The sequence below is a fragment of the Venturia canescens genome, chromosome 1, assembly GCF_019457755.1.
Source record: "Venturia canescens isolate UGA chromosome 1, ASM1945775v1, whole genome shotgun sequence".
NCBI lineage: Eukaryota > Metazoa > Arthropoda > Insecta > Hymenoptera > Ichneumonidae > Venturia > Venturia canescens.
Genome location: NC_057421.1, coordinates 9,363,873 through 9,386,061, shown reverse-complemented (window position 1 = coordinate 9,386,061; position 22,189 = coordinate 9,363,873). Strand labels below are relative to the sequence as shown.

Genomic DNA, 22,189 nt, shown 5'->3' with positions numbered 1-22,189 from the left:
CACAATCTTCTCGACAGATGGCAATAGCTTCTTGGAAGAAAGTTTCTTAAAACACACATAGAGCGTCGCAACATCTGGAATACTTTGTTCTATGACTAAATTCTATTTCACCCTCTCCTTCTCTCCTTGTTCACCCTGTAAAAGACATATAAAGACGTAAACATAGCCTATAATTCGTATTTCTCCGAAATAACCTTTTCCTACGATATATTATCACAATTAACAAATAAATTTCTTCCCTTCATCCGTGTCGAGTAGATTCAGTGAGGTTACACAAGTTCCTTTTTAATAAAAAATAAAAATGTTTAAAAAGTAAGTACTTCGGTATTAGTTCTCCATTGGTCGATATATTTCCAAATATTCCGTATCACACCGTTTTCTTTTATAAATACACATGTGAAAAGATATAAGCAATGATATTCCTAAAAATTTGTTTTAAAGATTTGACGAAAAAGACAGTGTTTCTGGAGTTCAACAACTCAAATCTTCGGTGCAGAAAGGAATCAGATCGAAACTTTTAGAACTATATCCTTTTCTCGAAAGTTACGTGGATCAAATCATTCCAAAAAAAGATTCTTTTCGTATTGTTAAATGGTGAGTTGAACCCATCTCGTATTCCTTTGACACTTATTCTTGACATTCAATCAAATTGTCTTATCTCAGCCACGATCACATTGAAATAATGGTAAACGCTGCAGGAGAGTTACTCTTCTTTCGTCAGCGAGAAGGACCATGGATGCCCACTTTACGTCTTCTACATAAATGTAACAAAAAAACTTTAATTTGGCAACTAAAATTGATTAAATGAGTTTCACAGAAGTAATTATTCCGTTTTAGATCCATTTTTTTTGCCACTCGAACAAGTTGATAAAGGAGCAATCCGATTTGTTCTCAGTGGTGCGAACATCATGTGTCCTGGCCTGACATCGAAGGGTGCAAAGATGACTCCTGTGCCAAAAGGCACAGTTGTTGTATCCTTTACTTAAAAATCTTTTTGATAATCTTTCAACATTAAAGATTCCCTTACAGCTATTCGGACCGTGACGTCGATGTATCAGAGCCATGCAATTCTGTTCAATATTTTTCAATTATTCACAGAATAATCCATTTGAACGCATCTCCTACAAACTTTTTATGCAAACTTCAATTTACTTCTCCAAAAATTTGGTATTCTTTAAATGTCAAAAATTATTTCTAACTGATCCTGATAGCACCTGCGCCAGTTCAATCATTTCTCAATGGACTGCGTGTAATGTGAAATTTGTTTACAATTTTCTTTTATAGCCAACACCATACTTGTTTTCCCTAATCTATTGAGCAATCGACTTAAAATGTTCTTCCTAATTGTCTCGGCATGAAAATATGTTGGATGTATCATATGTATGAAATGTAGTTATTTATAAATTTTTGTTCATAAAAGTTTATAATTTTTTGCACTCTCTTACGACATAGAAACCACCACAATTAGATAATTTCGCAAATTGATATCAAAGTTTTCGAACATTGACTCAAGCACTAACTTTCGTACGTGACTACGAGAACTAGACGAACGTAAGTTTAAATAAGATTACTTACCTTAACTTTGGAAAACAGGCTGTGATGGCAGAAGGAAAACAACACGCTTTGGCAGTTGGTGTAACAACATTATCCACCGACGACATGTAAGTCGCTGTTTCTTGAGAGATGCATGCGTCAATATGATTTAAACGGAAGATTAATGAAGTTATCAATTGAACTGTTCCAGTGCCAAAGTAAACAAAGGCGTTGGTGTTGAAAATTGTCACTATTTGAACGACGGTTTGTGGCAAATGAAGGCAGTTAAATGAACATGGTCAAAACTCATTGACATTTCATATTATCGGGCCTCCGATCGTCTTCTAAGACTCTGTATATTCGCACCGCTTCCATACAGCATATTGATGTAATTATGGAAAAAAGTAAACAAACAAAATTCTACCGTCATCATTACCATTCAAATATGTATTCATTTTCCTTGTCAACCATTGCTCGATAGTATGTTTAAAATTATATGATAATACGTCGATGTGAAGTGACAGTACATAAATCCACAGTGGATACAAAGCATAAAAAATTTGAAAAAAAAAACCACGAACGATAATAGATTGTGAAGCACGAGAATATTTAGGAGATTCTCGAAACTGTACAAATCATTAGGAATCTTGGATCAAAGGCCATTTGACAAGTTAGCAAACGCAATATTCATTTCATAAAATAACGCCGCACTTTAGCCAGATCCGGATTTTGCGTCGGATTGACCATCTCCAGGATTTTCTTGTTGTCCGGGACGTTCGCTTTCGTGTACCGGTGTGGGTGGATACGCCGGATTTCCACTCTCAGGATTACCACCGGGTCCAGGGCCAGGTCCGGTGTTTCCACCCGGACCACTTTCCCCAGGAGCATGAGGCGACTGGGGGTGATAATGCGGGCTATGCGGACTGTGAGGTCCATGAGGATGGGGTCTTCCCATTGCGTGAGGCGAATACTGGGCATAGGGCTGATGATAGTAGGGATGAGAATATTGAGGATAAGGTTGGTGATAGGGCTGCTGTTGTCCATAACCGTAGGAGGGATGAGGCGGCCGAGGCGGAAGAGGTACATTTTGGGCCTGAGGTTGTCCTCCTGTAGGCTGATACTGTTGCCCGTAACCCTGACCAGGTGGTATCATGGGCGGTGGCCCGTGAGGATTTCCCGGTCCGCCTTGCGGAGGCATCACGTGACTCCCTTGATGGGGTGGCATTGAATGATTCGGCATCATTCCTGGTGGTTGATGAGGATTGTGTTGCATTGAAGGTACTGGGGAAGAAGCCGGTGGTGTCGGAGGAGCGTTTGGTGTTCCAGGCGCGGAGGTTACGGGATGGGACTGTTGTTGCTGCTGTGATGTTTGTTGATGCTGCTGCTGTGAAGGTTGCTGATGTTGATGCTGCGCTTGTTGAGCAGCTTGCTGTTGCGCGGCTTGCTGAGCCTGAGCCTGAGCCTGTGAAATTAATGAATAACAATTCTCCATCAAGAGACAATCTCATCCTCGGAATTTGAGTTCCAATTGTTCATTCTATCATGCGCAGAGCCTACGTTTCGTTCCACATTCTGCCGATTAAGAACCCGTTGATGTCTTCAAACTTCATCTCAACTCTATTTTATTCGAGTAAAGATAAATGAATTGTTGACTTTTCAAATGAATTCGAAAAAATAGCCAAAGTAATGGGTATAATGTTACCCAGCTTTTAACCTTGTGAATATTTACCTGTGCATGTTGTTGATGTTGCTGCTGTATGTGTTGAGGGCCCTGCTGATGCTGCTGACCGTGTACCTGAGAATGCTGCTGATGTTGCGCAGCTTGTTGTTGATGTTGTGCAGCCTGCTGTTGCTGTTGTTGCTGCTGCTGCTGCTGTTGGACGTGAGAATGTTGTTGGGCCTGTGAGTGTTGCTGAGAATGCTGTGGACCCTGTGGTCCATGTTGGACTTGGTGTGGATGCTGAGAAACTTGCTGAGAATGTTGCGGACCTGGTGGCATCATCGGTGGTGGCCCATGAGGATTTCCCGGTCCGCCCTGTGGCGACATTCCTTGGGAACCCTGATTTCCTTGATGCGGTGGCATTGAGTGATTTTGCATCATTCCTGGCTGTTGATGAGGGTTATGTTGCATTGAGGGTACTGGAGAAGAGGCTGGTGGTGTTGGCGGAGGATTAGGTGTTACAGGTGCGGATGTTACGGGATGAGGTTGCTGTTGTTGTTGCGGAGCTTGTTGATGTTGCTGCGAAGCTTGTTGATGTGGTGGTGGCTGATGTTGATGCTGCACCTGCTGAGCTGCTTGTTGTTGTGCAGCTTGCTGTTGAGCTGCTTGTTGTTGTGCAGCTTGTTGCTGTGCAGCTTGTTGTTGTGCAGCTTGTTGTTGCGCAGCTTGTTGTTGTGCAGCTTGTTGTTGGGCAGCTTGTTGTTGAGCTGCTTGTTGCTGGGCCGCTTGCTGCTGAGCCGCTTGTTGGACTTGTGCCTGTTGATTGTACATGCTCAGATTATTAACTTTTAATCGATATCGGGATATCTAAATAAAATAAATTTTAGGAAGAAATTGTAAAAATATTATTCTGTTAAAAATAGCAAATTAAACTCGTACCAACATTTGACATTATTCAAAAATTTAAGTTTACCATACAAGCAACACGAGTCAGGAAATGCAAACTCCACTCCCACAGTAATTTTTCTCCATATTTTCGAAAAAGTTCAGTTGGTAACTCACTTGTGCCTGTTGATGTTGCTGTTGGATATGCGGTGGGGCCTGATGCTGTTGCGCATGAACTTGAGCATGTTGATGGTGCTGTTGCGCAGCTTGTTGCTGTTGTTGCTGCTGCTGCTGCTGCTGCTGTTGTTGCTGCTGCTGCTGCTGTTGCTGCTGCTGCTGTTGTTGCTGCTGCTGTTGTTGTGGCTGCTGTTGTTGCTGTGGTTGTTGCACCTGAGCATGCTGCTGAGGTTGAGGATGTTGTTGAGGGTGCAATTGACCCTGCGGATGTGGTTGAGCAGATTGAGGGTGCAAATGAGGTGTCACTATTTGTTGAGGTTGTGGAGGTTGAGAGTGTTGCGGTCCAGTCTGAGGTGGCAATGAAGGTGGTTGCTGCTGCGTAACCAGCGATTGTTGAAGAGGCTGCGATTGTGGATGAGGCTGAGGTTGTGGTTGAATTTGCTGCGGCATTGGTTGGTGATGAATTGCACTAACGGCACTCGAAAACATCGTAGAATTGTTCGTCGGAGCTGATGGAGTCACAGTTTGTCCAGGAGAATCCGATTTTGCTTCGACGTAAGGTGGCGAAGGACTGTCCTTTTTCACATCCATGGCTACAGCTTTTTCGGGCTCTGGTGTTTTTTTGTCATTCACGTCACTTTCAACCATCTGAAAATTACCACGAATATATCATAAACATTTTTTCTAGCCACTATTCCATTGATTAGCTGAGAAAATAATACGCAATTCACATACATTTACGTCGTTCGATTCATCGTGTACCGGCGCCGGAGTTGATGTTGGAGTCGTCGACGGTGTCGTTTCACTTGATATTGGACCATCAGATCGATTTTGCTCCGTACCTTTCAGTCGATCACGCCGTAAAAGCTCGTACTGACGCTCGACCAGCTCTTTGAATGCTTCCTCATCAACGGCCGGCTTACAATGCTGACAGAATTATAAATAAGAATGCTTTAACGACTGTCAAGAGTAGCTGGAATATTGAGATCAATTTTTTGGAAAAAGTTTTCATACTTTTTTCAATTCTTCCTGAAAAACTTCGCTCGTTTCGATGAACTTGCGCTTCTTCGCCTCAAATTTCTCCTCTATATACTGCAGTTCTGCTTCTAGTTTTTTCTACAAAAATAAAGCAAACTTTTATACCAAATCATAGTGAAGAATTCTCTTCTGGCCGGTTAGATTTGCATTTATGTTTTGAAAAGTTATATACCGTTTTCATGAGTGAAATGCAAAATCTTTCATTATAAAATCTAATTCAAAATTATTAAAGTACCGGAATTTGCAAAAATTATTTTTTCGACAACCAAAATATGCCAAAGCTTCATTGTTTTTGTATGAAAATGTTCGATTTCAAGTCATTGTTCCTTCGGTTAGGGCAGTTATCTAAGAGTAGAATAAGCCCAGAATAATTGAAACTGATTGTCAAAATACTTTTTGGAATCAATGGTCATGAAAAAAATTACATTCGGAGAATTCTGGTACTTTCAAATGTGTCTTTTGATTGGTTTTTTTTTAAATTTATATAGAGAAACGATTTGAATCGTGAAAAAGACTTTGCATGCCGTCTGTGACAATTGTTCTCTCACTCTGGAATAAAAATGACCTCACCTGATGCATAGTGAGAGACTGAACTTGTCGACGCAAAACCTGCATTCTGTGAGTTGTGACGACTGAACGAACATCCGGCACAACAGTGTCGCTAAATATTTCATTGATTAAACGATGATTTCTCGTATAACGAGAATATGCGACATGTTTTACGGAATATCCATCGTCTTGATCTAGAAAATATAAGCATTAGTCCTAGTTTTCCTCACACTCGATTATTACTTTCAGAGTCATAAACAATCACTACTAAAATTTCAGAACTCAATTCAAAGTAAAGGATCCGTAAGAATAATAAATAATGAAATTCGAAACATGCACGAACCCTGATAAACAGTGGTCTCGGTAAATAGATACGTACCATCGTCATCCTCAGCTGGAAGAATATCGATTCTACGATCCTGAGCAGCTGCACTCTTCCCACTACCGGATGAACGTTCGTGGCTTTCGCGCTCGTCATTAGTTTGTTGTGCTACACACAACGCTGTGTTAGATACAAGACAAGTCGTAAATTATTCGGCGAATCCATCATGTCCGCCTGTCTCAACGGACGTGCAAACACAAGGTGCCTAATATTTTATCTGACTAAAATATAATCAATTTCAACGTAAATTCTCGCACCTATACATTGTTTTTATAGCCTTTTGAGAATTAAAAAAAATAGTGTTGCAATATATTATGCATATTATATTATTCTTCTGAAGGATTTGGCTATTTTATCTTTGAAGTCATAAACTATTTTTCATGCAATCAAATCAGTAAGTTATTGGAAGTTTCTGATCTTAGCATCCATAAATACATTAAAATTTCTAAAGCATTCAAAATTTATTTCCATTTTCGTGGTTATCAAATACCCTGAAAAAAACACAAGTTTTTTGCGAGACAGAACGATGTTTCGTCGCAATAAAATACTGCTCCAATATCAATGCTTCAACATACCAGATTTGCCACGATTTTTTGCAGCAATGTAAGCAAGATATGCCGGAGAATTGTGATAAGTTTTCAAACTCTTTTCATACTCGATCTGAAATAAAAAGTGGAAAACATATTTCAATAGATTTGTGGATCAATAATATTCTTTGCAACAACCATTATCTGTTGAATAAATGTGCACCTTCTCCGCTTCGTATTCTTCAATAAATTCTGTCTTTTCTTCCTCTGGCAAATCACGCCACATCTGACCTATAATCTTGCCTATCTCCCAGAGTTTCAATTCAGGATTTTGTGCTTTTACTTGATCCCATACTTTTCTGCTGTATCTCATGTATGGCATGAGCGGCTTTTCTGGTGGTTTCGGAGGTTTAGGGAGCCTGGAGTCAGCCTGGAATCAGCAAAAAAACACATTGGAAAACTGTAGAAGAAGTATTTTTCACACAAGTTTAATTTTTTCTTTGTAATAAATGAAAATATCAATCGACTCGAATGGTATTTTGTTAGAAAAATTTTATATCATTCCTCAAATATGTTCAAAGTCGATTAAACAATAAGCAAATAAGACAATGATAGATACTCACAGATGTATTTTTTCCTACTTTCTGAGGTGTAAAGCCTGGATGGCCATGTGGAGTTTGGACGAATGGACTTTGCGTATCTTTCTACAAAAACAAATGCTTCCTTTAGTTAAAATTATATTCAATTTCAATTTAAAATTGTATGGGTCCAAAGAGATTTCTTGGAATATCACTATTTTGGGAGATGCTCAAAAGTTAATTGACGAATGACGTACCGCACCACTCGATCCGCCACTACTACCCCCAGTAGCCCGGGCACGCTCTGAGAAAAAATGAAGTCACATTTCAATCATAGAGGATAGCGTAAAGATGAAAAAGATTTGACTTACGTGTTGTGGTGACCGGATTGGAGGTAGCTATCGCAACCTGCTTGTAATTTGCTGGAAGCGCCATATCAATTCCGTAAGAAACGTTCGATGATTTCGGCCAAATGAAACTGTGAACAAAAATTCATGAATGAAAAGAGGATTCTAGATTTACACTTTTTACAGGCGAGGTGTTCTCTTATGCAGACGCGTCGCGACGTCAATAATCAATTCAGCAGTGTCTCAAAAACTCAAACCGCAAAGAACATAAAAGTTTTTAAGCACAGAACAGCTAACAGAATCTGATAGAGATATAATTTTGAAAAAGTTTTTAAATGACAACAAAATTGAACTTACTGTATTAGAAATGTTACTTGTAATATCGAACCGGGCGTCCCTAGCCAAACTTTCCTCAATAATCCTCACATTACAAAGATGAAGGAATAAAATGGCCGATGATTCGGACGCACAAACAGATGGCGTGCAATTCAGCGCGGTAAATTTGAATCCATGAGATCTCTACCAACCGGGACGGACGATTTCAGCTATTTTTTTATCGTGTTTATTTCACTAAACTACAATATTCTTTCTTCTACTTGTATTTTTTCCTTGATCCGATACAAGCAAATTTCTGATCACAAATAAATGCAGAAACAAAATTTTTAAGTTTTAGGATAATCGACATTACAAAAAAGCTCAAAAACCATTGAGAGGGGTCAGAAATTTCGAAATTCAATTAAGGTGTTCTCTCGTCCATGTTTGATTTTTCAAGAGGCTCCATTAACTCTTACCGTGCTCGAAATATTATATAGGTATGTCCAAGGAAAACTACTTTTTTGTAATCTTCCTCGTCTTCACTTTTACCTCATGAGTCGAGTTTGATCTCCTTAGTGTAAACTCTGGTACGAAAATTGTACCAATTCTTAGCTTAAATGATGTAATAACAGTCATGACCTTGATAAATTTGCTTTGTGAAATTTTTTTGGAAATTATCAAGCACCTTTATCTCAGAGATGAAGCGAAGAACGAAAAAGCTTATTTCCTTTGTTAAATAATATGAATTACTTTAATTTTAAAAAAGAAAACTTTGACATGCGCCATAATGAAATTTCACAATCTCCTCGTTCGTCCATCTCGCTGATCTTTCCGTAGAAAAAGTTTACAATTTTTTTTATTCGATTCATGTCTTATGTGACATAACATAATCGCACATTTATTCTCACTGTTCAACATGTCTCGATCATGTTCAGCCCCCAATCCACGTTCGCAAATTCTCTTTCTATGATTTTTTAATAATTAACTTCTCCAACTTCTTTGTAACAAAAAACGTTCGATTTTTGCAAGAAAACGAAATAAATGTCGCACAGTCCATGAAGCAGTCCACGCAATTATTCGCTTTCTTCCGGTAACGGTGTTTCCAAAATTTTTGGTCCGTAGAGAAGAACGTAAGCGCAATGCCAATCGCCACCACCGCTCAGCTTCAGAACTTCTTCTGTCGTGACCATACTAACGACGTCGTCATCACATTTCAACCACGTGTCTGCCTTTTGTCGTACCCAGGCCACATAATGACCACTGCTGCTCGATCGTCCTCGATGGGTCAAAACAGCTTGCAAGGTGTAATAACCGCTGTTGTTGGAACCTAAATCTGCGACGACCATAAAAAGAATTGAAAGCAGGAGATTATTTTTACAACAGAAGTCTTTTTCCTCTTTCTTTTGTGGTAAATTAGTTCCCAATATTGGAAGAGAACTCAAAAAAATTACCATCTTCGAACCAAAAAGGTTCTTGTTTGACGTTTTTCTTTTTCTCATTCTCTTTAGCAGCTTTGTCCTTGGCCCTCTGGTCCTTTAAATTGTCGAGCGACTCTTCGACCTGACTGTCCTCAAGGGCCTTGAACTTTTCACGCATCGGCGTAAGTTTCTGCTGAAGTTCGTTCGTGCAGAGATCAAAAGCGTCAAACTCCATCGGAAATTTAACGTCTTTGAGAATTTTCGCATTTATCGCTCCTTTCTCTTTGTAGAAGAAACGAACAAACTGGATAGTAAGATAAGCTGGCAGCCTACTGATTTTTGACTGAAATATTGACCGGTATGAGATTATCTGGTGTTATTTCTACTTATTGGTGTTTTTAGAACACAAAATGAGCGTAACAGAATTAATATTCACCGTTTTCGTGTAGACCGCATCGCGTCCGAGAGTTTCAGACATTTTTGTAATTTGTTCCTGCATCTTGTTTCGCAAACCGGAATGCATATATCTCACGTCTGTTGAGATGAAACAACTCAATTGCAAAAAGTCTTCTTTTCCCTTGGTGGGTGGTTCATCCTCCGCTTCGACGCACTTTAATTCTGTGTCAAAGCTGCCACCAAAATATTGCTCTATAAAAGATCTTGGTTTTGAAACTTGGCCACTACTCTCCGACGTTGAAGCGACTTTATTTTCCTGTAAAAAAAAAAGTTTAAGCTCCCGTGAAATCTCCATTGTATTCATCTACAACTTCAACATTCTTGCATTTCAATTGGATGTTAACAATATTAGTTTTTCTAACCTTAGGAGGTAATTTCTGTTGCAACATGCGTATGAGCTCGGTCCAACACTCATTGGCATCTTGCTGTTGAAACCCACCATTTTCAGCCTTCTCCGCGAATCTCGGAAACGCCAAATGCATCATTTGCACAAGTACAACAGGTGGGAGAGAGGCTCCTTTGTCCATAGATTCATAAAGATCACGAAGTGCTGCTGTGATACTGAGAGCAGGTACATTCACTGTACTACCCGGCGCTGCGAAACCACCGGAATATCCTCTCAGTGCTTCTCTTAATTGTGGTACAGTCTTCAAACATTGAACGGTCGCATTGAGATAACAAGTATTCCCAAGATTAGTGAGACCCGCTGGAAGATCTAAACTCGTTGCTATTTCAGCCTCGCTCATATCCTCCATAAATACTGGCTTCACAGTTGGCTCCCGTGGCACATCTTCTTCTTTTGATCCCATCATCAGTACTGTCACACCCTTCAAAAAAAATCAGTTCATTTTATATTACATGTTTTCCTACGTTCTTGCAATGATCTTATTTCATTTGTAACTTTCTAAGGATTTACTTGGAGATGCCAAAAACCAAATTTTTAAAAATGTTATCATTGGTACATGAATTACACAAAATTTTAAGGAATGTTATCTTTATTCTAGATAAGTCTTTCGAAAGTTCTTTTTACTCAGTCTACTTTATAGACTCAAATTGTACAATTGTAGATCTGCGATGGCAAGGTATTTTACTCACATCTTTAAGCTTAATATTGCCCCAGTCTTCGTCCTTAAGAGTCATTCCCTTGAGCATAACCTTTTGTCTCTCCGGTTGAACTCCGGTGAGTGCAAACAATTGGGCTTTGAATAGCATTGGCTCTTCGTCAGTATTAACTTCTACATTGGGAAACAGCTCCTTGCCCCACTTAACTTTTACTGCAAAATCACGAAAAAATAAATTCCAAGTTTATGCGTTTGAAAATATAAACTGTTTCGAATAACGCAAATGATGAAGATTTCGCTCAAACTTTTAGTAACACAAAATATAGGTTATGAAATTGTTCAGTCTCAAAATAATATGCAAGTAAAATTTTCGAAATTTTTACCTGAGTATTGCGGCATTTTGAGGTTACAAAATTGTGTTTGTAAGAATAGATTCTTGCTTGATTCTGAAAATGAATTGGAGCTCGTTTGTATCGGCTTTTCCTTTATAGAGTAAGAGAAAAGTTGCCTAGTCAGAAAATCGAGATGCCGAAACGCGGCATAATGACGGGCACGCCAGCTGCTATATACCCGGACACATACACGCACACACTCGAATGCACGCAGGAGTCTTATTCGTCCGTAAAACACGAACGGAAAATTCAAATCTACCAACATGTTCAATCAAATAAAAGCTCCAAAATTTTCATTTCTGCGCACAAAAAGAATGACTTGTTGAATGACTTTTGTTAATAAAATTTATACTTAAGTACAAAATAATCGAAGCATATTTAAAGGTGAGGGCAAAAATAATTCTTATATACGTTGGAAAAAAGAAAAGCTTGAAATTTTATAAAATCCAAATTTCATCCAAGTAGGTTCTAAAAATACATGATTTCGGAACAAATTTGAGCTCGATATGAAAAAACCTGATGATTTCAGAAATTTTCAGTCTTATTTTTAAGCACGTTTCTTTTTATAACCTACTTTCTAAGAAAAATTGACGGCTGAATCCCTGACCGAACCCTACGGTTAAGAAATAAAGGATCAGCCCAAATATCAGTTTCAATAATTATTTTCATCCCCCGTAAATACGCGTTCGATTGATTCTTTATTGAATTCTTTACAAATCTCTTATTCGTTCATAATGTATGAGAGAATATAGAGACAATAATCGATGGGGATTAATAAATATCCTTAAATAGTAATGCTCTGTTTAATAAAGCTCAAGAGGACCAGCCCAATATTTGTATCCAGCACTAGATACAAATTACAATTCGAGATTGATTAGAGTCACGCATTACATGTATAGCGCAGTCGAACCTTCATCTCGTTTGATTTATCCAGTGTGATTTCAATACCTTCAAAAGGTCTATTCGCATAAATTTTTTTACACAGCGGTTTTCCACTGAAATTATGAGTATGACACACTCGAAGCTCCTTTTTTACGTTGCCCAATCATTTCTTCAATTCTAAAAGTTCCGTTAGCATAATTCTATTAATTTTAGATCTAACAACGTTTCCAGTTTCAAGGATGTTTTACGAACGTTTAGCTGTTTGCAGTCATTTGTTGGTCGTCAAGATTTTTCTCTACGAATATTCAGAAGTTTTCATGAAATAATAAAAATTAAAATTTCTTCAATTGTCCGTCCGTTTCTTTGGCATTAATAATAATTGAGACAGATTCTTAGAGAAGTCATGAGTAATGAAAGTATGAATAACGTCATTTTGAGTGATAAAAAAGCCATCCGACAACTTGCGTCAAAAGACTGTGTGCTTAAAAAATATGTTTCGAACACTCTGGTGTTAATGAAATTTCCGTAAAATCTTAGACCGATCAAATTTTGCAAATATTCACCAAGCTAAATAATGTAAATTAAAAAATCCTGAGAAACACCAGACTTTTGATGATTAAAATAAACAGCGAGATTTTAAATCGGCTGCTAATGCCGTAGTTTCAAAATTTTTAGTCATCATTCAGAGCCCGCGCGATGGCTGTTTACAGCACGAGTTTTAATAAGCGTAACTCGGAAGCGATTCCAAGCATAAGATGAAAAGGAGCCTCCAGCAAGCCGTTTTCCTTATCACGGACGTAACGGCTTTAGAGTATTGTACACAATGTTATTGCACTAATGAATTTTTTAAATAATCATTATACATAGATGATTTGAAGCTAAAAGGGCGTAAACTGTGAATATAACAATAAAAAATGGAATATTCATCGCGAGAAGTGAGTGAGCGTTATTAGTGGCTATGCGGTGCTTGAATATATTTTTTGAAAATCATTTGGCTCAACATTTACACCCTTTTGGCAGTAACAAAATTGATGGCGCTTACGCCTCTCTCGTATTAAATTAACTATAAATATATCTAAATCACGATCACGCACTAGTCTCACGACCTCTATAACATTTGTCTATTTATTTTTCATAATACTTATTATATAATCGAACGATGGCACCAGGGAACGTTTGGATATTCTACGATCCATCGCAATAATAGGGTGTGCTACATAGTGGAGCACGAGAGAAATACGTCGAAATGCAGTATCTGTGTACAACCAATCGTAAACTAGACGAATGGGACCGATCGAGTCCCTTAAATATTTCTGTGCACGTATGTCTGTGAACCTCTTACAGTGAACATAAAATAATGAATCCTTTCAAAAAAGCATTTAACTATATTCGGTCGCAATGGTGTTATTTCATGAGATTTTCTCCAGGAGAAACAAAACAGTCGTATTCAACGTTTCTTGTAATATAATATCCGTTTTCTCAATAGAATATTTCTATAATGCTCAAAAGACCGATGTGGCGTTTCTAGGCCCAAACTCGGAGTGTAGCGTCCCAACTTCCGGTCGATAATGCGGTCCCATCCGGTGATACGCGAAGACACGAAACTCTGTTCTCGTGGCCATACAGTATCGTTATCCTCTGACACTTGAGTGTGTCCCAAACGTTAATTGTGTAATCGTTGTAACCGGCGAAGAGTAATCTCCCACTGATACTCAAATCGACAGCGTTAGCACCGAAAATAATACTCTCTTTGGCATATACAGCGACTTCTTTGTCGGCACGAAGGTCGAAGAGACGACAGGTTGCGTCATCGGAACCCGTTGCGACTGCGTCACCGCTTGGGTGGAAACGTACCTGAAGTAAAGCATTTCTTTAAATTTTTTGATTTTTCGGAACACGATCGTTTTCGATTTGTAATCCAAGTTTGATATTTGGATTACAGACCAAATACTGTGTTTATTTTCTAATCACATTAATATTCATTCGTAAGCGTCGAAATATTCAGACATCCTTCGAGCCTTCGAACATTGATATTCAATCATAAAGTTATCAAAAAACTTCATTTGTTTTTATGAAATATTCGTGAAATCTTCCAGATATTTATATTTTTCAAAGTATTGAAAAATATATTTCATCACTTTTATTGAAAATCAATGCCCATAGAGCTTTAAAGTCAATACTATTTTTTATACTCGGATGTTTGATAGTTTATTAAATGATGCAAGTCCAATCTTGAAGAAAATGAACTTTACGTACAGAGTTCACATCCGATCGATGACCTTCGAAACTCTGAACGCACTGACCGCTTCTCATATCCCAAATGAGAATCATTTTGTCACAACTACCGGAAACAAAGGTGTTACCAGTTTCACTAGGTGCAAGATCGATTGACATTACGTCACCGGAGTGTCCATGGAAATTTTGCAACAGCTGACCGCTTTCAACGTCCCAGAGGGCACACGTGCTATCACCGCTGCCTGTTAGTATTTGTTGATCACTGTTTGGAAATGCACAGCAGGACATGTACGATGTATGGGTTCCTACAGTTTTTTTCCTCGTTGTTACATCATCTTCCAGGCTTAAAGGATAGACGGTTACTTTGTTGTCCAATCCCCTGTAAAATCAATCGTTCAGTGTTTAAACGATCCTAATGCTGAATCGATTGCTATATAAAATGACACAAAGTTAGCGCACCCGCAAGCGACGAGAGCTCCGCTTGGAGCATAAGCACAAGCCATTACCCAGGTCGTTGGCATTGTTACAGCGTGTTCTTTGTTGGTTGTGAATGCGTCCCAAATAATCATCTTCCCATCCTATTGGTTTTAATAGTCCCATATGCATGAGTATTTAATTTTTTTTGGATTTTCACGACAAATGTAAGTTTTTGCTTAAAGCAAATCTGTATTTTGTATAAGAATTCCAACCATATGATAATTGATAACGATGAAGAAAAATCACAACAATGTTTTTTATACTTTTGCAATAATTGTCAATCTATTTTTATGTCAAATTATTCTTTAGCTATTGAACTATATGTACTATAGCATCCTTTTATATTTATCTTTCCATCTTCCAATGAATATAATCAGAGATACTATGTCACTGGCACTCGGTACAGGGTATGGTTTCAAGAGACTTTTATAGTGGTTTTTTTTCTTATATGGACTTTTCACTTTGACATGGAGAACTTAATAAGGCAAGGCTCTACTTAGGACGTTGAAAAAAAATTATACCATTTTGTTTAAACCCAGTGTTGGCTTGAGATCTGATTTTCTTGTTTGTTGTACTTGGTTTCAAATTATTGCTGTACAAGGATAAACTCAGTTATTCCTGACAATTTTGTAAAATGTTTTTTTACAGACATTGTAATACACGCCTATACATTATTGTATTGAATTCAAAATCCCATTGTACCACATGCTCTGATTGACATCTCCTTGGAGATGGAAATGTCCTCATATTCTTTAAAGCTTCCAATTAGAATAAAAAGATTTATTCAAATTTCAAATATCACCAAAAAAAATGGCAAAAAACATGCATAGTATGAGATAATACCTGAGAAGACGAAACAATGTGCCGTTTATCAGGGGACCAATCGGAACACAATACTTTAGCTTGGTGGCCTTTTAAAATTCTTCTTGGTTTGACAATTATGGCATTGATAACTTCCAACCTATCCGCCACACTAGAAACTGAAAACAAACAAAGGAGAAACTTTAACTCCTCTATTAATGTAAGACTATTAAGTTAAATCAATAAATTTCAGCATACGTGTAACGTCGTTAAGTTTTTGTCTTTCATCGTCAAGACGAATTTTCAAGGTTTCTGCCTCCTTTTCCAATCTCTCAATGTTCTCTGATTCAGTAGCTGTGTCCATTTTACCTCTGTCACAAATTCTCTTGTGAAAACCCAAGCAGGGTTATTCTACTTGATCCAATTTCATATTATTCCATGACTCCTAGCTTGGTTTCTCTCATCCTACTGATGAACAAACTTCAATCATATCGATACTTATTTTCGACGACACATCAATGAGATGCACGATCAAGAGGGATGAGAGCTTTAACATGGAGCAGAGTGACAAACAAAGTATATAAACAAAGTTTATATAAATTTATATGTATTTGGACAACTATACACGAATGCCAAAAAGTCGATTAACAAACAAAAATATCCACTGGTATGACACAACAACGCAATGATAACAGAATAAGAATATGAGGGTTGTAGGGTTGTGGTGTTCGGGAAATTTGTAATCAATACACATCGATAACAACTCGGAAGAGTTCTACGAGGGTTGGGTTTGGCGCCGATGCAGCACCTGCACATCAGGGCCCTCAACCTCTGTGAACTTGGCTGATTAATTTTTGATTTCTGACTTTTCTCTTTTCTCAGCGCGCTCATCATTTGTCGACCTCTGTGAATCAAAATACGTAGTACGACGTCACTTTTTGATGAAAAAATAGCGAATCAAAAACAAAAATCCGCGTGAAGTTAGTTATTACCTTTATTATTGTATTTAAAGTACATAATCGACCAAAATCGGTCGTTTTTGTACTTTTTTCGACCGTTTTCTGATCGTACGATCCGCTAGAGTAGTATTTAAATTTGCAAATTTCATAAATTTCCAAATACCTTCAAAACTCAAAACTTGATACAGCAAAAGAAAATCGCAGCAAGTTCGCGATCACTAAATATTACTGATTTTTCACTAGCTCGTTTGTGACGTGTTTACATTTGTGGGGCATACTCTGTCTCAGTTTTATTTTTTGCTTATTTCGCTTGGCGCTTTGGCCGGTGGGGCGGCAATGGTCGGGAGAGCGTGGTGCTCCGTATAGTGGGAATAGCGGGGAAAAGCTGACATGAGGGGCGAATATGTCAAATTCGCGACCACGAGTAATTCACATACTAAAATTGAGCAAAGTATCACCCAAATACTTCAAATTTTTTTGATCAACTAAATTTTTGTTGTACACAATTTTTTCTGTATCGACATAATTTTGTTATTCTGATCCTCTTTATACGAAACAAACATACTATAAAACAAGTATTTATTGAAAACAGTTTCCATTACAAAATTATCTAAACAATTGCTTATTGCTCAATTTTTAACAGCGCTTATTACTAATGATAAAGTTATGAGTCTTATGAAAGTGTTGATCTACATTTGGTTTAATATATCCTTTGTACAAATACTTTCGTCGCTCACCCTATTTCATTTAATAGTTTAAGGAAATTGTTTGTTATTCAACTCTTTAAAGTGAATATTAGTAGGCATGTAAGAATTCTTTATGCTTCTCACTGATACCATTGAAGGACATATTTCAGTGAATCTGCAGACAAATGTTTCAAAGTATATACACAGTTCCCATTCAGGTTTCAACAGCTAAGGATATTATTTTATACTAAAACTAGCGTCTTGATTTTGAAACAATTCCAACACTTTTAATTACTGGAGTGGCAATACTTTTTGGTTGATTTCGCAGTGTTATAAACGTGTCGGAGACCCTGTTTTCATCAGGACTGAGGAATACAGACGACGATGTAGTATTTCCCATTTGTTCTGGCGTAAGAATACTCGATTCCATGTCAGACTCTGTTGTGGATGAACTGTCATTTACATGAAATAAATAATAAATATACTTAAACTCTTTGTTAATAAGTTATCTAAAATGTTATTTGTTGAATAATATATAGTCTTATGAAAATTTTATATAGCAATTGGCTTGAGTAGGTCTAAATTATCAAAACATCTTACCATTGAGGATATTCTATTAAGGATTGATAACCGTTATCAGCAAGTAGCTTTTCAACGTCTTCATATTGTTGTTTCAGTTCTTCGTAAATATTTTCCACGTGTGACAAGACTTTATTAGTCTCGGTTATATGTGTTGTTCGAGAATCCAAGTTTTCAATCAGCTGATCCTGTATTACAGATATATGAAAGAAAAGTAAATAAAGTGAAACTTAAAAGATTCTGTGTGAGAAAAATATAAATTAGTTTTATATTATTGGATTTCCAATTCGAAAAATATGTGAAGCTATTTTTTCCTTTACCTGTATTTCTTTGATTGTACCGAGAAAAGCTTCAACATAGGGACTCGCTTCTTCAACGTTGTCGCCATAACCACTAATGTAAGAGAGCGGCGAACTCCAATTTTCCTCCAATTTTTTCAAGTCGCCATCAATTTTTTTACCGAAATTTCTGAGTTGAGTAAAAACAGCACTCATTTTTCTATACCCAACTGTTTATTGACAAATGTTCTATTATGAGTTCCCGTAGAGCACGATTTGACATTCAGATTTTTGTTTTCACCGCTGTAACGGTTTTCTACAGGTTTGAATCGTTTGAATCAAGCGCAACGTCATCATATATATATGCTGTTGGGGTGGTAGGATTGTGGTAAGCATGCTCTGCTGGCTAAGTAAACAACCTGTGATACCGGTTGTGTTAAAGAATTATGAATTTCAGTTCACGTTTGCGGAAAGAAGTATCAAGTTGGCGCAACGAGTCGTGAACTTGCCGAAATAATGGGTCATCATCGTTGCTGTCATTCTTCTCGTTAACATCATTCATCGGAGAGTTATCAATCGAACGAAATAGAATCGTGCCAGAATATTCCATTTGAAAAATTTTATCATTTAACGTCTGCCCACAAAATTGTACGAATATAATAAAAAGGTTCGTTACATTCCGACTATCAATTGATTCGAATGAAATTAATTAGTAAATTAATTCCAGAGCGATCAATGATGACTCGTCAAAATTTTCAATTCGACGCAATCATTAGAACTAAACGGTAAAATAATTTTTCGAATGGTTTGTTTTTAAAGCAATGGATACTCCACCGATTCCCGAGGGGCAGTCTCAGGCTGATTTTATTAAAGAAGATCTCAATTTCGACGTTGATCCTAATGATCCTCTAACACAGGCTGCTCTCCAGGATCATCCCGAACAGGAATGGATCGACATTCTCGGGAATGGACAACTTAGAAAAAAAACGATATCCAAAGGTCAAAAGGGCTTTCGGCCTAATAGATATGATCTTTGCACCCTCAGAATTACCTGCAAACTTCCAGAAAGTGATAAAATTGTTGAAGAAGTTGACGACATTACCATACAATTGGGAGATGTTGAAGTTATCCAGGTATTCAATGAATTTCAAAATAAACCAAAAGAATGACTCAATTCCATTCAAATTTGCTGTGCTGTAATCGAAGAACATTTCTTAACTTTCACTTGACGTTTTATCAAATATTTGTCAGATTACAGGCAATAGTAGCAAATAAGGAGAAAGTATTTTTTTTTTTAATTTGAAAAAGTGAACTTTAGTACCACTGTACATTAGAATGAGGAAAAGCAGCTGGTCTTGTAGAAAATCTGGGTTCAAATTCCAACCACACTGAGCCAATGAAAAATTTAAAAAAATTTCCAAGTATTTCTACCATAATTCTAAGTAGTTTGGATCCTACTTCCATGAATCTGCAGCCGGAATAACCTCTATGTGATTCATGTGTGGTCAATATATGGCTTCGGTAACCTCCTATAGATGGTTCTCATCGTAAGGATGGTGGCCTTTCGCTGTAACATTGGCTAGCTCATTTCATCATAGCTGAGGAGGTTGCGGGCTCAGCACCTTTTGTGGCAGTGCTAGAGCATGCTGGCATTGTCTCTCACCGAGGCCAGTTCAGTACTGACTGTACCAGCAAGCTTTCCTACAGTTTTTAATCACCTTTGGCAATTGCATTTGTGTAGAATCAGTCAGCTAGAGCAGCCCCACATAGGGGAGATGGAAGGAGAGAAATTTTTGCGAAGGAGTTATTGGAAAAAAGGGTGGGGAAGTTCAAAAAAAGGATGAACTCTGGCTTCAGGGCTTAGCATTCGAAATGAGCGATTGGCTACAATTGCTAATGAAGAATAATTTGAGATTTAAAAAAAAATTTTGTACTCACAATATTGCCATTTGTTTTTGAAGGCTGTTGTTTTCTCAAGTGATTCACAGCGTTGTATCTTTTAACATAAACCATTTTTTTCAGGGGCTTGATCTGGCTATAGCTCTTATGGAACTCGGGGAGACAGCAGAAATAGAAGTAGCTTCTAGATTTGCTTACGGTGACACTGGTTTGCCACCTGATATTCCTCCTGGTGCCACTCTCTTGTACACCATTGAATTGAAATCAATGAACACCGAAACGGACATTGAGGACCTGGATTTCCACAGAAGGAAAAAGATCGGGTATGCAAAGTATTGAGGAACGCCTTCATCATTACACGAAATTTTGTGGCAAGGAAGTAAATAGATGTTGGTCGTGTGTTCTGACACGTTTGACACGAATCCGATTTTCGCAATTGTATATCATGTCAAGTTTTTTATCATAAATCGAGGTCGAAATATCAACAAAATGTGCTTTATCTTAATATAAATGATAAATTATCTCAAAGAAAATCTGTGTTCTTGTGGCTGAATCATTACTTGAATTCGGAACAAACATCGATACGCCTTCAATTTTCTTTTATTTTTCATGAAAATCTTTAGACACAATGTGATTAAAATAATCAGATCAAAAATATAAACAACAGTGACCAGGAAAGTAGACATTACTAACCAACTGTTTTCGACTTTTCTCGATTTTGATCCATCAAATTCGTAAGGATTCTGATACTCCCTTCATCATTTAGGCAACAATTTTGTTCTTATTGAAATTTACAACTTCAGCCAGAGTAAAAAATGAAAAATCAGGCCTGAATTCATTCAAAATCTCAAACACAATGTATATTATAATATTGAAGGAACAAGAAACGTGAGCGTGGAAATTGGTGGTTTGAACGATCGGAGCCAACCCTCGCAATCCAGTGTTACCGGCGTGCTCTGGATTTTTTGCATCCCACAAACAGCGTGTCAACTGGATCGGGCGACAATGAATCAGATCAAGGGCGCAAAGTGGAAGAGTCAATAAGTGATGCAGACTTGCAAGCCATACTCGAGGACAGAACGATCGTTTATAATAATTTGGCAGAAGCTCAGATTAGGATCGAGGCGTACGATGCTGCGTTGGACAGCGTTGAAAACGTCTTGAGATGTCAGCCACAAAATGTTAAAGCTTTGTTCAGAAAAGGTCAATAACACTACAACCAAAATTACTATTTTTCCTTCAAACTTTTTCTAACATGTAATATTTTCCATTGGGCAGGTAAAATTCATCACAAGAAAGGAAATCACGTGAAAGCTTACGAAACATTGCTTCAGGCTTTGAAAATCATGCCCAACAACAAAGCGATACAACAAGAATTAGCCATACTGAAAAGCAAGACGGTGAAGGACATAGCACACGAGAAAAATCTGTATCGTAAGATGTTGGGCACTCCGAAGGAAGACCATAAAAGGAACAACCAAATATTCTCCAAGAACAATTCAAAGGGACAAGAGAACTCCAAAAGCGCAGCAAAAATAGCTGCCTGGAGTCTGGCCGGTGGTGCTGTGGCAGCGATCGCTGCTGGGGTCGCTTACAGATTCGTTTTTTAAAGACAATCATTACTGGTACGGGCACTTGGGCATCACTTGTACATTCCAAGTGCATTTTTTTAAAAACATTACTTTTGTTATTTATTTTTTTATTTCTACCAATCGACTTATTCGAGAGTTAGTTATATTTCCACTTGTGATGCCGAATACACGACTTATTTATCCATCGATACATAAAAAATCTTCGGTTTTTTCGCAAATCGACTATTGTTCATGAGAAAAAACAAACTGATCAGCAACAATAAATTATGTAATTATGTATATACTATACTATTCGAAATCTTTTACCCAGACCAATTACATTTTTCTATGTTTTTCTTTGAGATCACGTCTTCTTTTTTACTCTCATAAAACCACAATTTATTCTAAACGTTTAAAAAAATTCCAGAAATTTTCATAACTCATCCGACTACGACGAAGAAACTCATTTTTCCCTGGTTCTCACAATTCCGAATTTTAAATTCG

General features: G+C 37.6%; 6 protein-coding genes and 1 long non-coding RNA gene across 8 annotated transcripts; 2 read left to right on the top strand and 5 right to left on the bottom strand.

The window, feature by feature from the left end:
- The first annotated feature begins 108 nt into the window (after positions 1-108).
- Positions 109-1,962, top strand: MCTS1 (malignant T-cell-amplified sequence 1 homolog). The gene is made up of 6 exons (XM_043421787.1): positions 109-312; positions 442-594; positions 664-764; positions 838-971; positions 1,594-1,661; positions 1,745-1,962. Exons 1-6 carry the CDS (start codon positions 302-304, stop codon positions 1,824-1,826), a joined length of 549 nt encoding a protein of 182 aa, XP_043277722.1. The 5' UTR covers positions 109-301; the 3' UTR covers positions 1,827-1,962.
- On the bottom strand, positions 1,955-8,128 carry LOC122412260 (glutenin, high molecular weight subunit DX5-like). Of its 2 annotated transcripts, none has more exons than XM_043421697.1 (13): positions 8,034-8,128; positions 7,701-7,807; positions 7,587-7,633; positions 7,375-7,455; positions 6,975-7,181; positions 6,800-6,884; positions 6,222-6,344; positions 5,864-6,036; positions 5,270-5,371; positions 4,991-5,182; positions 4,256-4,903; positions 3,263-4,009; positions 1,955-2,995 (listed from the first exon to the last, which is right to left on the bottom strand). In XM_043421697.1, the coding sequence occupies exons 2-13, from the start codon at positions 7,762-7,764 to the stop codon at positions 2,246-2,248; spliced, it is 3,219 nt and encodes a 1,072-aa protein (XP_043277632.1). In that variant the 5' UTR covers positions 7,765-7,807; positions 8,034-8,128; the 3' UTR covers positions 1,955-2,245. The 2 variants fall into 2 exon arrangements, with proteins under 2 accessions (XP_043277632.1, XP_043277641.1); XM_043421706.1 differs by having other exon boundaries at positions 6,222-6,332.
- A 586-nt stretch (positions 8,129-8,714) lies between these two features.
- Usp14 (ubiquitin specific protease 14) lies at positions 8,715-11,539 on the bottom strand. Its single transcript, XM_043421737.1, has 6 exons — positions 11,310-11,539; positions 10,961-11,139; positions 10,228-10,692; positions 9,846-10,121; positions 9,443-9,752; positions 8,715-9,324 (listed from the first exon to the last, which is right to left on the bottom strand). Exons 1-6 carry the CDS (start codon positions 11,323-11,325, stop codon positions 9,065-9,067), a joined length of 1,506 nt encoding a protein of 501 aa, XP_043277672.1. The 5' UTR covers positions 11,326-11,539; the 3' UTR covers positions 8,715-9,064.
- A 458-nt stretch (positions 11,540-11,997) lies between these two features.
- On the bottom strand, positions 11,998-17,125 carry Gbeta5 (guanine nucleotide-binding protein subunit beta-5). The gene is made up of 6 exons (XM_043421776.1): positions 16,706-17,125; positions 15,972-16,617; positions 15,756-15,892; positions 14,895-15,013; positions 14,457-14,814; positions 11,998-14,054 (listed from the first exon to the last, which is right to left on the bottom strand). Exons 2-6 carry the CDS (start codon positions 16,075-16,077, stop codon positions 13,725-13,727), a joined length of 1,050 nt encoding a protein of 349 aa, XP_043277711.1. The 5' UTR covers positions 16,078-16,617; positions 16,706-17,125; the 3' UTR covers positions 11,998-13,724.
- Positions 17,126-17,234: 109 nt separating this feature from the next.
- Positions 17,235-18,594, bottom strand: LOC122412328 (uncharacterized). Its single transcript, XM_043421798.1, has 3 exons — positions 18,258-18,594; positions 17,959-18,125; positions 17,235-17,810 (listed from the first exon to the last, which is right to left on the bottom strand). Exons 1-3 carry the CDS (start codon positions 18,429-18,431, stop codon positions 17,612-17,614), a joined length of 540 nt encoding a protein of 179 aa, XP_043277733.1. The 5' UTR covers positions 18,432-18,594; the 3' UTR covers positions 17,235-17,611.
- A 136-nt stretch (positions 18,595-18,730) lies between these two features.
- On the top strand, positions 18,731-21,985 carry zda (peptidyl-prolyl cis-trans isomerase zonda). Its single transcript, XM_043421763.1, has 5 exons — positions 18,731-18,882; positions 19,035-19,348; positions 20,238-20,437; positions 20,992-21,317; positions 21,393-21,985. Exons 2-5 carry the CDS (start codon positions 19,037-19,039, stop codon positions 21,722-21,724), a joined length of 1,170 nt encoding a protein of 389 aa, XP_043277698.1. The 5' UTR covers positions 18,731-18,882; positions 19,035-19,036; the 3' UTR covers positions 21,725-21,985.
- Positions 19,390-20,266, bottom strand: LOC122412345 (uncharacterized). Its single transcript, XR_006261320.1, has 2 exons — positions 20,154-20,266; positions 19,390-19,916 (listed from the first exon to the last, which is right to left on the bottom strand). It is a non-coding gene; the product is annotated as an uncharacterized lncRNA (long non-coding RNA).
- Positions 21,986-22,189: the final 204 nt, after the last annotated feature.

Coding starts and splice junctions, on each gene's coding strand:
- zda (XM_043421763.1), top strand. CDS start 19,037: ATGGATACTCCACCGATTCCCGAGGGGCAGTCTCAGGCTGATTTTATT. Junction 20,438..20,991: donor CACAGAAGGAAAAAGATCGG/GTATGCAAAGTA, acceptor ATAATATTGAAG/GAACAAGAAACGTGAGCGTG. Junction 21,318..21,392: donor TAAAGCTTTGTTCAGAAAAG/GTCAATAACACT, acceptor TCCATTGGGCAG/GTAAAATTCATCACAAGAAA.
- Usp14 (XM_043421737.1), bottom strand. Junction 10,693..10,960: donor GCAATATTAAGCTTAAAGAT/GTGAGTAAAATA, acceptor TTTTTTTTGAAG/GGTGTGACAGTACTGATGAT. Junction 9,325..9,442: donor ACCTTTTTGGTTCGAAGATG/GTAATTTTTTTG, acceptor TGGTCGTCGCAG/ATTTAGGTTCCAACAACAGC.
- LOC122412328 (XM_043421798.1), bottom strand. CDS start 18,431: ATGAGTGCTGTTTTTACTCAACTCAGAAATTTCGGTAAAAAAATTGAT. Junction 18,126..18,257: donor GTACAATCAAAGAAATACAG/GTAAAGGAAAAA, acceptor TCTGTAATACAG/GATCAGCTGATTGAAAACTT. Junction 17,811..17,958: donor TTAATAGAATATCCTCAATG/GTAAGATGTTTT, acceptor TGTAAATGACAG/TTCATCCACAACAGAGTCTG.
- LOC122412260 (XM_043421697.1), bottom strand. CDS start 7,764: ATGGCGCTTCCAGCAAATTACAAGCAGGTTGCGATAGCTACCTCCAAT. Junction 7,456..7,586: donor GTGGCGGATCGAGTGGTGCG/GTACGTCATTCG, acceptor TTGTTTTTGTAG/AAAGATACGCAAAGTCCATT. Junction 6,345..6,799: donor AAAAAATCGTGGCAAATCTG/GTATGTTGAAGC, acceptor TATCTAACACAG/CGTTGTGTGTAGCACAACAA.
- MCTS1 (XM_043421787.1), top strand. Junction 595..663: donor TCTTTTCGTATTGTTAAATG/GTGAGTTGAACC, acceptor GTCTTATCTCAG/CCACGATCACATTGAAATAA. Junction 1,662..1,744: donor ACATTATCCACCGACGACAT/GTAAGTCGCTGT, acceptor GAACTGTTCCAG/TGCCAAAGTAAACAAAGGCG.
- Gbeta5 (XM_043421776.1), bottom strand. CDS start 16,077: ATGGACACAGCTACTGAATCAGAGAACATTGAGAGATTGGAAAAGGAG. Junction 15,014..15,755: donor ACATTGTTTCGTCTTCTCAG/GTATTATCTCAT, acceptor TAAAACCAATAG/GATGGGAAGATGATTATTTG. Junction 14,055..14,456: donor ATCGATCGGATGTGAACTCT/GTACGTAAAGTT, acceptor GCTTTACTTCAG/GTACGTTTCCACCCAAGCGG.